The 15118-nt window shown below is 49.1% G+C and overlaps 1 protein-coding gene across 3 annotated transcripts in view; it reads left to right on the top strand.

Moving 5' to 3' along the window:
* The first annotated feature begins 1779 nt into the window (after window positions 1-1779).
* The window catches only part of LOC140203253 (netrin-1-like), a 416761-nt gene continuing 403422 nt past the window's right edge, over window positions 1780-15118 (top strand). For all 3 annotated transcript variants that reach the window (XM_072269269.1, XM_072269268.1, XM_072269270.1), the window contains exons 1-2: window positions 1780-1876; window positions 13814-14821. In XM_072269269.1, the coding sequence (XP_072125370.1) occupies window positions 13846-14821 (976 nt within the window). In that variant the 5' untranslated portion in view covers window positions 1780-1876; window positions 13814-13845. The remainder of the gene's footprint in view (window positions 1877-13813; window positions 14822-15118) is intronic.

Genomic DNA, 15118 nt, shown 5'->3' with positions numbered 1-15118 from the left:
TGTTGAGTTTAAGGATCAGTGGGTGGGGTTGCTGGTGGATTTGTAGCTGAATGGGTGGAGTTGACGTTGGGTTGGTGGATCCACGGCTGTTGTTGACGTTAGGTTTGTGGATCAATGGGTGGGGACAATTGTGGGTTTGTGGATCAGTGAGTGGGATTGATGTTGTGTCTCTGAATCAGTGTTTGGGGTTAACGTTGGGTTTGTGACCCTGTGGTGGGGGTGATGATGGGTTTGTGGTTCTATGGGTGGGGTTGACCATTTGTGTGTTAGCGGGTAGGATATACATTTTTTTTTCTCAGTGGATGAAGTTGATTTTGGGTTTGTGGATCAGTGTGTGGTGTTGATGTTGCACTTGTGGATCAGTTGGTGGAGATGCAGGTAGTTTTGCGGATCATTGAAGGGGGGGGGTTGAAGGTAATTTTGTGGATCACTGGGTTAACATTGGGTTTGTGGATCAGTGGGTGGGGTTGATGTTGGGTTTGTGACTCTGTAGTGGGGGTGACGGTGGGTTTGTGGTTCAGTGGGTGGGATTGGTGGTCTGTGTGTCAATGGGTGGTGTTGACATTGGGTTTAGTGCATCAGTGGGTGGGGTTGATGGTGTGTTTGTGTAACAGTTGGTGAGGTTGATGGTGGGTTTGTGGATTAGTGGGTGATGATGACTTTTCGTTTGTGGATCAGTGGCTGGGATTGATGATGGGTTTGTAGGTCAGTGAGTAGGGCTGAGGGTGGGTTTGAGAATCAGTGGGTGGTTTTGTAGGTTGGCGGGATTTTAAATGGGTGAAATTGGACCCTTTTGTTTGTAGATCTTGGTGAGTGGTCCACAAGTTTCACCTTTTGGAATGGACAGTTCTTGTCTCAGGTACCTTTACACATTCTAACCAGCTTGGATGGGGATCTCTGTTTCTCCCTCTGGATTTTTGGTATTGAGGATCTTATGCTTTGGTATATGGACTCCCTCCCAATATCTGGCGGTGCATAAATTCTGAGTGATGGTGTAAACATGGTTTCTGCTTGCTCTAGGTAGTAATGGATTGGTGGAAGAAATACTCCTGGACAATTGGTTTCTCAACTGCCTTCTTGCGGGTTCCCATTCTCCAGCAGCTCTCGTTCTCACTGCCCCTGAGTGGGATGGTGAGCAGAGGTCTTGGGCGGGCAGCTGGTATCCACTGTTACTGGGATCAATTGGTTGGCATGCTGAACCTAGCAGCTTATCTCCTCTTCACTACCGTCCCCACCCCGCTCTGTGGCTGGGTAGGAAAACGTGGGTGGGATCAAATTCCCTTTCTCTCTCCCTCTCTCAATCTCTCTGTCTCCCCCCTCTCTCCTCTCTCCCCCCTCCCTCCCTCTCTCTGTTTTTTTCTCTCTCTCTCTTTCACACTGACGAGGGGCCAATTGCTGGCTGGGTTCTAGTTCTATGTGCACACCCCCCAACTCACTCTCACTTTTCCTCCCCTTTCTCTCTCCTCTCTCATTATCTCTCTTTCTCATGTCTCACTATCTCTCTCTCTTTCTCTCTCCTCTCTCGCTCTCTCTCTCTTCTCTCTCACTCTCTCTCTTTCTCCTCCCTCTCTCACTATCTCTCTCTGTCTGTTTCTCTCTCTCTCTCTCTCCCTCTCCGGCCGGGTGGTCTCCGCGGACTGCGTGCTCTGGCCCCTCCCGGCTCTCTGCAGTTTGAAGCCGCCTCATTTGCTGGCAGCAGCCTTTCATACACTGGGCGATATATCGCCCCCCCCCCCCGCCAGTTCCTTTAAAGCTGTCAAACGCCGCGGACTGCTATTGCAGTCTCCGCCCGCCCGCTGGAGGAATAGCCATCGCTCTAGTGCCTTCGCCGAGCCCGCTATCCGGCATCGGTGGCAACGGGCTCCATCAACAGTCGGTGAGTGTCTCCGACCCCGCAATGTGTCCACTCGGCCTCCCCCTGCCCTGTACTAACTCGCCCCGCGCCCCGCTCTCTCCGTGTTCCCGACGCCGGGCTCTTTCCAGCATCTGCTCTTTGTTTTAATCATAATCGCTTCTGTTCTCACCCGTTCTCCGAGCGTCTCGGACACCTCCACCACCCCTCTCTTCCTCTGCCCTCACTCTCCGTACAGGTGCCCGTCCTCGAGGTGTGTCCCCCGACCGGTGCCCGGTGTGACTGGGTCAGCGGGGTCACCTGGCGTCCGTGTCAGTGCCCCTCAGTGCTGGAACCCAGGATACGAGACCCTCAGTACTGGGATCCCAGAACACGTCACACACAGAACAGAGATCTTGAGAAACATGACCCCCCCCCCCTCACCCCGCAGAGCATCAGTGCAGGAGTCCCGGGATACCTACCCCTCAGTGCTGGAGTCCCGAGATACCTGCCCCTCAGTACGGGAAACACGGATACCTGCCCCTCAGTACGGGAAACACGGATACCTGCCCCTCAGTGCGGAGGTCCCGGGATACCTGCCCCTCAGTGCTGGAGTCCCGAGATACCTGCCCCTCAGTACGGGAAACACGGATACCTGCCCCTCAGTGCGGGGGTCCCGGGATACCTGCCCCTCAGTGCGGAGGTCCCGGGATACCTGCCCCTCAGTGCTGGAGTCCCGAGATACCTGCCCCTCAGTGCGGGGGTCCCGGGATACCTGCCCCTCAGTGCGGGGGTCCCGGGATACCTGCCCCTCAGTGCTGGAGTCCCGAGATACCTGCCCCTCAGTGCGGGGGTCCCGGGATACCTGCCCCTCAGTGCAGGGGTCCCGGGATACCTGCCCCTCAGTGCTGGAGTCCCGAGATACCTGCCCCTCAGTGCGGGAAACCCGGATACCTGCCCCTCAGTGCGGGGATCCCGGGATACCTGCCCCTCAGTGCGGGGGTCCCGGGATACCTGCCCCTCAGTGTGAGAGTCCCGGGATACCTGCCCCTCAGTGCGGGAAACCCGGGATACCTGCCCCTCAGTGCTGGAGTCCCGAGATACCTGCCCTTCAGTGCGGGGGTCCCGGGATACCTGCCCCTCAGTGCGGGAAACCCGGGATACCTGCCCCTCAGTGCGGGGGTCCCGAGATATCTGCCTTCAGTGCGGGGGTCCCGAATACCTACCCCTCAGTGCTGGAGTCCCGAGATACCTGCCCCTCAGTGCGGGAAACCCGGGATACCTGCCCCTCAAGTGCGGGGGTCCTAGGGTACTTGCCCCTCAGTGCAGGGGTCCCGGGATACCTGCCCCTCAGTGCGGGAATCCCGGGATACCTGCCCCTCAGAGCGGGGGTCCCGGGATACCTGCCCCTCAGTGCGGGGGTCCCCGATACCTGCCCCTCAGTGCGGGAATCCCGGGATACCTGCCCTTTAGTGCGGGAAACCCGGGATACCTGCCCCTCGGTGCGGGAAACCCGGGATACCTGCCCCTCAGTGCGGGGGTCCTGGGATACCTGCCCCTCTGTGCGGAGATCCCGGGATACCTGCCCCTCAGTGCGGGGGTCTCGGGATACCCGCCCCTCAGTGCGGGGGGCCCGGGATACCTGCCCCTCAGTGCGAGGGTCCCGGGATACGCGCCCCTCAGTGCGGGGGTTCCGGGATACGCGACTCCTCAGTGCAGGGTACGCGGGATAGGAGACTCGCATTGCGGGGATCCCGCGATACCTGAACTGCAGTAAACCCAGTACTAGGGTGGTGTTTATTTCTCTTGGCGCACAGTTTGTTTGACTGACCCTCTTTTTTGATTTAGTTTCTTACACGTTGTTCTTGTGATATACTCAGTAAATTCCGGACCCGCCTCGCACCCCGTCCCGCGCCAGGAACTTGCAGGGTGTCCCAGGGCAACCGGTCCCCCACCCGTGCAAAGACTCGATATTTCGGCTAAATTCTGTCCACTGCCCTCCCCCTCCCATCACACCCACCCCTCGCAAATAAATCGTGTTTATTCATTTTTGAAATAATGACTACTGCAAGTTACTGGGGTAACGATGAACAAAGCTTCACTGAAACTTTAGAGGAAAATGCAAATTTACAACTCTTCCCGTAGCTGCCTGCCACAGTGAACCCATCCACACAGTACACTTATTCACACAGTACAACTTTCTACACAGTATTCCTGTCCACACAATACACCTGACCCCACAGTGCACCTGTCCATCACAATACACCTGCCCCCCACAGTACTCCTGCCCCCACAGTAAATGTGTCCCCACAGTACACCTGACCCCCACAGAACACCTTCCTTCACAGTGTCTGGTCCTCACAATATACTTCTCTATAGTGTACAACTGATCTCACAGTACACCTGTCCCCACAGTAAACCTGGCCCCTATATACACCTTGCCCCACAGTGTCTGGTCCTCAGCATATACCTCTCTATAATGTACAGCTTAGCTAGCTGGTGGTGTAGTGGCATCAGCACCGGAGTTCGGAGCGAAGGCACAAAGCTGTGCCAAACATGTCCCTTAGAACTACCTAGGCTTACCCATAGCCCTCTATTTTTCTAAGCTCCACATATCCATCCAGGAGTCTCTTAAAAGACCCTATAACTTCTGCCTCTACCACCGCCGCTGGCAGCCCATGCCACGCACTCATCACTCTGCGTAAAAAACGTACCCCTGACATCTCCTCTGTCCTACTTCCAAGCATCTTAAAACTGTGCCCTCTCATACTAGCCATCTCAGCCTTGGGAAAAAGCTTCTGACTATCCACCCAATCAATGCCTCTTATCATCTTATACACCTCTATCAGGTCACCTCTCATCTTCCACCGCTCCAAGGAGAAAAGGCCGAGTTCACTCAACCTATTCTCATAAGGCATGCTTCCCAATCCAGGCAACATCCTTGTAAATCTCCTCTGCACCCTTTCTATGGCTTCCACATCCTTCCTGTAGTCAGGTGACCAGAAATGAGCACAGTACTCCAAGTGGGGTCTGACCAGGGTCCTATATAGCTGCAACATTACCTCTCGGCTCTTGAACTCAATCCCATGATTGATGAAGGCCAATACACCGTATGCTTTCTTAACCACAGAGTCAACCTGCATAGCAGCTTTGAGTGTCCTATGGACTCAGACCCCAAGATCCCTCTGATCCTCCACACTGTCAAGCGTCTTGTCATTAATGCTATATTCTGTCATCATATTTGACCTACTGAAATGAACCACTTCACACTTATCTGGGTTGAACTCCATCTGCCACTTCTCAGCCCAGTTCTGCTTCCTATCAATGTCCCACTGTAACCTGACAGCCCTCCACACTATCCACAACACCCTCAACCTTTGTACTCCTGCCCCCACAGAACATCTGTCCATCACGGTACATCCATTCTCCACAGTATACCTGTCCCCAAAGAACCCTTTCCACACTGTAGACACCCCCACTGTACACCTGTCCCCCACACACCTGTCCCTCACAGTACATCTGTCCTCCACAGTACACCTGTCCCCACAGTAACCTTTACAGACAGTAGACCTTTTCACACTGTAGATGCTTCCACAGTACACCTGCCCTCACAGTACACTATTCCCCACAGTGCCCCTGTCCTCACAATATATCTTTCTATTAGTGTACAGCTGATCCCATAGTACAGCTGTCCCCATAGCACACCTGTCCATATAGTACACCTTCCCCCCAGTACACCTGACCCTTCAGTACATTGGCCCCCCTACAGTGCACCTAACAACACAGTACACTTGCTACCATAGTGTACTTGTCCACATGGAACACTTGTCCCCCCCGATGCACCTGATCCCACCCAGTACACCTTACCCCACCTGGTGCAGCTGTCCCCACAGTGCCTACATATGATAGACCTGTCCACCTGACCCCACATTACACCTGCCTCTCACAGTACACCTGTCCACCATGGTAGATCTGTCATCTACAGTACATCTACTCCCATAGTACACCTTACATCACTTTACATCTTTCCACACAGTACCCCTGCCCCCACTGTACATCTGTCCCCCAGAGTGCATCTGACCCTATGGTAGACCTTACCTGTCTCCATAGTACCTTTCCACATAGTAAATGCCTACACAGTACACCTGCTCCCATAATGCACCTGTCCTCACAACACACTATTCCACACAGTACACCTGACCTCATAGTGTTCCTTACAACACAGTACATGGGACCCCACGGTACACTTTACAACACAGTACACCTGCTCCCATTGTGCACCTGTCATCACAATACACTATTCCACACAGTACACCCGACCTCATAGTGTTCCTTACAACACAGTACATGGGACCCCACGGTACACTTTACAACACAGTACACCTGCTCACACAGTGCACCTAGTCTTGGCCTCAGCACAGTGCACTACTCCCTCCCACAGCCCATGTAGATTAATTGTCTCTCAATATTCATCTTGCAGAGAATCACAAAGTGTGATGATCCTGTGAGAGAGGAAATTCCTTCTCATGTCTGTATGAAATGCATGACCCATTAATTTGATGTTTCCAACTTCAATTCCCCTCAAATCATCTCTCATTCTTCTAAACTCGAATATGAATAGTTTCAACTTGCTCAGCTTTTGTCGCTTCACTGCCCAGGAGCCAAACTAATCTCTGATGCAAACACATTTTTCTTTAACCAATAGGCATGAGATGTTTCAGGTTTGGTTGCACCAGCGCATAGTAAATTCACATCAAACCTTTCCTACTTGCAGTAAAGGCCATCACGCTATTATCCACTCAGACTATTTACCTGCATGTCAACGTTTTATGCTCCAGGTTCTGGGAGATCCAATTCTTTATACCACATCTTCTGGTCTCACACAGTTTAAATAATACCTAACTCTAACTCTATTCAAAGTGACACAGGTACCCCATCTATCACTGCTTACTCAAGCATTTAACCTATCCTTGCCTGCAAAATTGTACAGTTACAGACTGTGCCCTCACAGCTTGCTGGATGCAACTTGATGGGTCAACTGGCCTAATTCTGATCTAGTATCTTACGGTCTTATGACGTGTCTTTGTATTTTTAGCAATTGACCACATTCTTCACTTCCCTTGACTCTCTATGTACTCTTCCTGCCTAAAGTTTACCTTGTTGTCTGGTGTGTTCAATATCCGTTCCCTCTAGTTTTGTCGCCCCTTGTGGCTTGCTATTTTGCGGTCTATTATTAATGTTACCATACACTCCTGAATCTTCGTTGCTGCTCTGCTTTGGGGTCAAGCATCCTCTACATTTCCTGACACTCCATTTGTTCCTTGAAGAACCTGAGCAAATTTGACAGTTTATTCTGAGGACAAAGCTGATTGAACATTAAATTCTAGCCTGGCCACGGATACTCACAGCCCAAAAAATGAATACAAAGAGAAGACGTTGTCACACATCCATTCCCGCATGCTGTAATTTCAACACTTTCTAATTATTTACACTTCACTCCACTGGCCATGATCTCAAATGTAATCTCATTCATTAGATCACTGATTTGTGCTCCTCCTTACAGTCCTGCCAATTTTTTCTCGAACTCTTCCTCTGTGACATTGCAGATTGCAGAGTCCCCAGTCATGTGCCAATTCAATCTAGTTTACTGCTGATCCACATGCTTATTCATGCAGACTGGTGACTGGCTGATTTTTCTCTCTTGCAACTACAGGAACTAGAACAAATCTAAGCTATTCATCCAATGTTATTGACTCAATAAAGGGTGGCAGTACTTTCTGCTGGGTCTGGTGCCTGACACACTGTGATTTTGCTAATGGTATTGACTCAATAATGGGTGGTAGTACTTTCTGCTGTGTCTTGTACTTGACACACACACTTTGATTTTGCCAGTGTTATTAGACAAGACTTTAAATAATCTAACCTCCCTTCCTCTCAAGAATTGTGTTTAACTTCAGCTGGTTTGGACACAAACTTATGTCTGTTTAACTTCAAGTCACATACATCTGGAAAAACGTCATTGTTTTAAAAACAATTTTCTATATGTACAGCTAGGCATTCAGTGCCACAGAGGCAAGGAAGCAATCTCCTCATTAGTGATAAGGTGAAGAAAGCTTCAGTATGTTAGAAGATAGGAGGCACAGTACCTGTCCCTGCAGGGTGTGACTACTGCTGAAGGAGGGGAGCAACAAAAGCTAGAGCTGTGACCAGCACCAAATTGGCTGTGTGACCTACTACAACCATCTCACTCCAACCCCCCCCCCCACTACAGCCACCACACTGCAACCAGCACACTACAGCATCCCACAGCAGCCATCTCTCCATAAATGTCTCACTACAATCACCCCACAACAACCAAGCCATACCAACCATCCCCACTACAACTATAATCATCTCACTATAACCATCCCACCACAACCATCTCACTACAATCATCCCCAGTACAACCATTCACACTACAACCAACCCACTACAATGATCACACTAGAACCACACTACAATCATCACACTACAACCATCCCACTAAAATCCGTCTACAAGCATCCCACTACATCCATCACAGTACAACCACCATACTACAGCCATCTCACTACAACTATTCCACTATAAACACCAACTACAATCACTCTTCAACCATCCCACACCCATTCCACTACAACCATTACACTGCACTCATCCTACTATCATCATCTCACTACAACCATCCCCACTGTAATGATCCTACAACCACAGTACAACAATCCCACTACAACCACCATATTATAACCATCCCACTAGATACGACCCATGCCAACCCACTACACCCAGCACACTACAACCATCCTACTACAACCACCCAAATACAACAAACCTAATACAACCAAACCCACTAAATCACCACACGACAACCATTCCACTATAACTATCCCCAATACAAACATCCCACTGCAAACACCACACTACAGCCATCACACTACAATCACCCATACAACAACCACCCCACTACAACCACCTCACTAGAACCACCATGACAACCATTCCATCACAACCTACACACTATAACCATGCCACTACAGTCATACCACTACAACTGCCATATCACAACCATACCACTACAACCACAACACTTCAGCCATCACACTAAAACCATTCTACTACAACTATTCCCACTACAATGATCACTATATGACCACCATACTACAACCATCCCACAACTATTCCATTATAACCACCAAACTACAATTACCACACTACAACCATCCCACAACAATCACTACAATCATCCCATTAGAATCACACAACCATCCCACCACAATGATCACAATACAACCATCACACTACAACTACCAAACTACAACAGCCACACTACAACCATTCCACTACTACCATGCTAATACAACAATCCCAGTACAATCACCAGACTGCAACCATCTCACTATAACCAAACGATGTGGAAAGTCTAGTTAAGCAGAAAAGAAAAACTTATGAAAATTTCACAAAACTAGGTAGTGATAGTGTTCTAGAAAATTACAAGTTTGCCAGGAAGGAGCTTAAGAATGAAATTAGGAGAGCTAGAAGGGGCCATGAGAAGGCCTTGGCGAGCAGGATTAAGGAAAACCCCAAGGAATTCTACAAGTATGTGAAGAACAAGATGATGAGCCGTGTGAGAATTGGACCAATCAGGAGTGAAAGTGGAAACGTGTGCATGGAGTTGGAGGAGGTAGCGGAGGAACTTAATGAATACTTTGCTTCAGTAATCAGCAGGAAAAAGAACCTTGGCAATTGTGGGGATGACTTACAGTGGACTGAAATGCTTGAGTATATAGACATTAAGAAAGAAGATGTGCTGGAGCTTTTGAAAAGCACCAAGTTAGATAAGTCACCGGGCCCGGACGAGACATATCCCAAACTACTGTGGAAAGTGAGGGAGAAGATTGCTGAGCCTCTAGCAATGGTCTTTGTATCATCAATGGGGATGGGAGAGGTTCTGGAGGATTGGAGGGTTGTAAATGTTGTTACTTTGTTCAAGAAAGGGAGTAGAGATAACCCAGAAGATTATAGACCAGTGAGTCTTAATTCAGTGGTGGGCGAGTTGTTGGAGAAGATCCTGATAGACAGGATTTATAAGCATTTGAGAAACATGATCTGATTAGGATCAGACCCTACTTAGTGTACTGTGTAAGTCTAGCCACCTCACTACAGGAAGGATATGGATGCTATAGCAAGAGTGCAGAGGATATTTACAACAATGTTGCCTGGGTTGGAGGATGTACCTTAGGTTGAGTGAACTTGGCCTTTAGTCCTTGAAGCAACGGAGGATGAGAGGTGACCTGATAGAGGTGTATACAATGATGAGAGGCATTGATCGTGTGGATAGTCAGAGGCTTTTTCCCAGGGCTGAAATGGCTAACACGAGGGAGCATAGTTTTAAGGTGCTTGGAAGTAAGTAGAGATGGGATATCAGGGGTAGGTTTTTCACACAGAGCGTGGTGGGTGCATGGAATGCACTGTCAGTGACTGTAGTGGAGGCGGATACAATAGGGTCTTTTAAGAGTTTAGAAAATAATGGGCTATGCAGTAGGGAGATTCTAGGGAGTCTCTAGAGTAGGTTACATGGTTGGCACAACATTGTGGGCCAAAGGGTCTGTAATGTGCTGTAAATTTCTATGTTCTATGTAACTACCAATCTACAACCATCACGCTACAAGCATCCCACTACAATGACCTCAATAGAGCCATTACACTACAGCCATCCCACTACAACCAACAAGCTACAACCATCCCACAACAACCATTATACTACACCCTTCCTACTAGAACAATCCCACTAGCACCATCCCACTACAAAAGCATTGCATCCATCAAACAATCCCACTACAGCCACCACACTACAACCATCCCTCTACAACCATCCCACTAGAGCCATACCACTAGAACCATCCCCACTACAGCCATCCCTCTACAACCATCCCACTAGAGCCATACCACTAGAACCATCCCCACTACAGCCATCCTACTACAACCACCACATTGCAATCATCATACTACAACAATCCCACTACAACTACCATATCATAACCATCCCATCACAATTATCACAATAGAGCTATCTCACTATAGTCATCCCATTACAACCACCACACTAAAACTACTGAATTACACCCAACAAACTACAAGCATCCCACTGGAACCATCCCACAAGAACCACCCCCACTACAACTATCCTACTACAACCACAACATTGCAACCATAACACTATACCAATCCCACTACAACCTCCATGTTACAACCATTCCACTACAAACATCTCACTACAATCAATCCACTACAGCCACCACTCTACAATTATCCCACTACAACCATCCAAATACAACACACCTAATAAAACCAACTCCACCAAACCACGGCACTACAACTATTCTGCTATATTCATCCCACTACAGCCACCACACTACAAATATCCCCAATACAAACATTTCACTAGAACCATCCCACTACAAGATTCCCCACTACAGCCATGCATTACAACCATCTCACTACAACCACCAAACTACACCATCCCACTATATCACACTAGAACCACCACACTACAATCATCCTCTTATCACACTACAACCATCCCCACTACAAATATCCCAATACAACCATCACACTACAACTATCTCACTACAACCATCCCACTACAACCACACTACAACCAACCCACTACAATGATCACAATGCTACCAAACTACACCAACCCACAACTGTTCCACTATATTCACCAAACTACAACCACCACACTACAACCATCCCACCACAACCATTGCATGACAATAATCTCACTAAAATCACCACACTAGACCAATCTCACTATAACCATCAGAATACCACCATCACACTACACCCATCACACTACAACCACCCCACGATAACCATCTGACTACAAACATCTCACTCTATCACACTACAAACATTCCACTAGAACCATCTCCAGTACAACTATCCTACTACAACCACCACATTGCACCCATCATGCTACAATGATCCAACTACAGTGACCATATTACATCCACCTTACTACAACCATCACACTATACTCAACCCACTACTTCACCTTACTACAACCATCTCACTGCAACCATCCAAATACAACAAACCCAAGACAATCAACCCCACCAAACCATCACACTACAGCCATCCCACTATAACCATTCCACTACAGCCACCACTAGACCGCCATCATACTACAACCATCCCCAATACAAGTGTCCCACTACAACCACCCTATTACAATGGCCATCCTATAACTATGCCACTACAACTATCATGTTAGAACCACCAGACTACAACCATCACACTACATTACAATTTCACTACAACCACCACATTACACACACCATAATCTCCAGACTATACCCACCAAAGTTTAACCATCACTCCTCAACCATTGCACAACCATCCCCACTACAACGATCCCAACACAACAATCCCACTGCAACTGTCACTGTAGAATGACTAACTACATCCACTACACTGCAACCATCCCACTAAAACCATTGCACCACAGCCTTCTCCACTACAACCACCAGACTACAGCCTCTACACTACAACCACCAGACTACGACTATTACAATACAACCACTCTATTACAATGATCACACTACAACTATTCCAATACAAGTACCAAACTACTAATACCACACTATAACCATCCCACTACAATCAGCCCATTAAAACTACAACCATCTCAACACAATTCTACTGCAACCACTATACAATCACCACACTACAACCATCCTACTATAAGCACCACACAACAACTATCCCACTTCAGTGACCACTCTGCAACCACCCCATTACAATCATCCTACAATATTCATCCCCAATACAACCATCCCACTTCAACCACCACACTATAATTATCCCAATACAACAGTCCTATGATACCCACCACACTAGAACCATTAAACTATAACCATTCCACTACAGCCATCCCACTACAACTACCACATTACAACCCTCCCACTATAATCATTCCCACTCTACAACTATCCCAATACAAAAATCCCATTATAACCAGCACATTACAACCATCATGCGACAATCAATCCTCTACAACAATCTCACTACAACCATACCATTATAAATAGAAAAATAAAGGGATATGCATAACCCCAGGTAATTTCTAAAATAAGCACATGTTTGGCAAACATCATGGCTGAAGGGCCTGTATTGTGCTCTAGGTTTGCTATGTTTCTATAACCAGTCCACTCCAATCATCCTACTACAACCATCTCACTACAACAATCCCACTACAACCCCCACACAACAAATCATCCATTCACAACCATCCCACTACAATCATCCTCACTTCAACCATTCTACAACCACACTACAACCATCCCACTTCAATGACTACACCTCAATCATCCTACTATAACCATCTCCAATACAGCCATCCCACTACAACCACTCCCACTTCAACCACCACACTACAATGATCCTAATACAATAATCCCATGACAACCAACACATTACAACTACCACACTACAACCATCCATCCACAACTACTACACTACAACCATCCCAACAAAACTGTCACCTTGCAACTACCACATGACAACAATCCTACTACAATCTCACTACAACTATACCACTATAACCAGTCCACTACAACTGTCCCACTCCAGCCACTCACTATAACAATCCCATCACCACCACACGACAAACCATCTTTCCGCAACCATCCCACTACAACCATCCCCACTTCAACCACTCCAATACAACCACCATACAACCATACAACACTCCGACTACAACCACACTAGAACCATCCCACGACAATCATCTCTACTACAAAAATCCCAAGACAACAATCCCACTACAATCATCACTACAACCATCCCATGATAACCATCACATTACATCCACCACACTACAGCCATCCCACGAGAATTACCACCTTATAACCCGGGATGGTTCGACGCCGTGGTTTGATACGTTCTGCTTGTTCCTGGCAGGTCTCTGAGTGCAGTGGGCTCCCGGGACGAGGATGGCATGGTTTGGCAGGGTGATAGTCTTTGCCTGCCTACTGGAGCCGTGTTTGAGCCTGGCGATTTTCGCGCCGCAGCACAGCCAGTCCGACCCGTGCTACGACGAGGCAGGGCAACCCCGGCGCTGCATCCCCGACTTTGTAAACGCCGGCTTCGGCCGGGAAGTGCAGGCTTCCAGCACGTGTGGGTCGCCGCCCAGCACCTACTGCTTCCCAACAGAAAAAGGGGGCGGCCGCAGCCGGACGTGCCGGACCTGCGACGCCTCGGACCCCAGGAGCGCGCACCCCACCGCCTACTTGACCGACCTGAATAACGCGCACAACCTGAGCTGCTGGCGCTCGGAAAGCTTCTCGCAGCCGTCGCACAACGTCACGCTCACACTGTCCCTGCACAAGAAGTTCGAGATCACGTACGTGAGCCTGCAATTCTGCTCGCCGCGCCCAGAGTCCATGAGCATCTATAAATCGATGGACTACGGCCGGACCTGGGTTCCCTACCAGTTCTTCTCCGCGCAGTGTCGCCGGGTATACAATAAGCCCAACAGGGCGCCCGTAACCAAGCAGAACGAACAGGAGGCCTTGTGCTCGGACGGCTACTCTGACCTGTACCCGCTGAGTGGGGGGCTAATCGCCTTCAGCACGCTGGACGGCCGTCCCTCGGCCCAGGACTTCGACAACAGCCCTGTGCTGCAGGATTGGGTGACGGCCACCGATATCCGAGTAGTGTTCAGCCGGGCACACACGCTGGGCGACGGCGGGTCCCGGGAGAGTTTCCAATACGCGGTGGCCGACCTGCAAGTGGGCGGCCGCTGCCGCTGTAACGGCCACGCGTCCCGCTGTGTGAACGACAAGGACGGCTACCTGGTGTGTGATTGCAGACACAACACGGCCGGAGCCGAATGCGATCGCTGCAAACCCTTCCATTATGACCGGCCCTGGCAGAGGGCGACTGCCCGCGACGCCAACGAGTGCCTGGGTAAGTGCAAGGGGTATAGAGCGTCGGATCGGGAAGCGTTAAACATGTGCTCTCACCCAAGGTTAACGCTGTTCTCAACCTTGATCCACGACCCAGCGTCAACCCCAAACCAACACTTTCCCATCACCTCGGTCAACATCAACTTAACAACATTGTCCCATCACCTTTCTCCTAGTTCTGTCCCACCACGCAGGGTCAACATTATCCTTCCAAGACTATTCCACCACTATTCCACCACCTGAGTCAATGCCAATCCAGCACTGTCCCCCCATCACCAAGTCAGCACCGTACTCCCAA

Source organism: Mobula birostris, chromosome 9, assembly GCF_030028105.1.
Source record: "Mobula birostris isolate sMobBir1 chromosome 9, sMobBir1.hap1, whole genome shotgun sequence".
Classification (NCBI taxonomy): domain Eukaryota; kingdom Metazoa; phylum Chordata; class Chondrichthyes; order Myliobatiformes; family Myliobatidae; genus Mobula; species Mobula birostris.
Note: the sequence above shows the minus strand (reverse complement) of the source record. Positions and strands in the feature narration are given on the sequence as shown.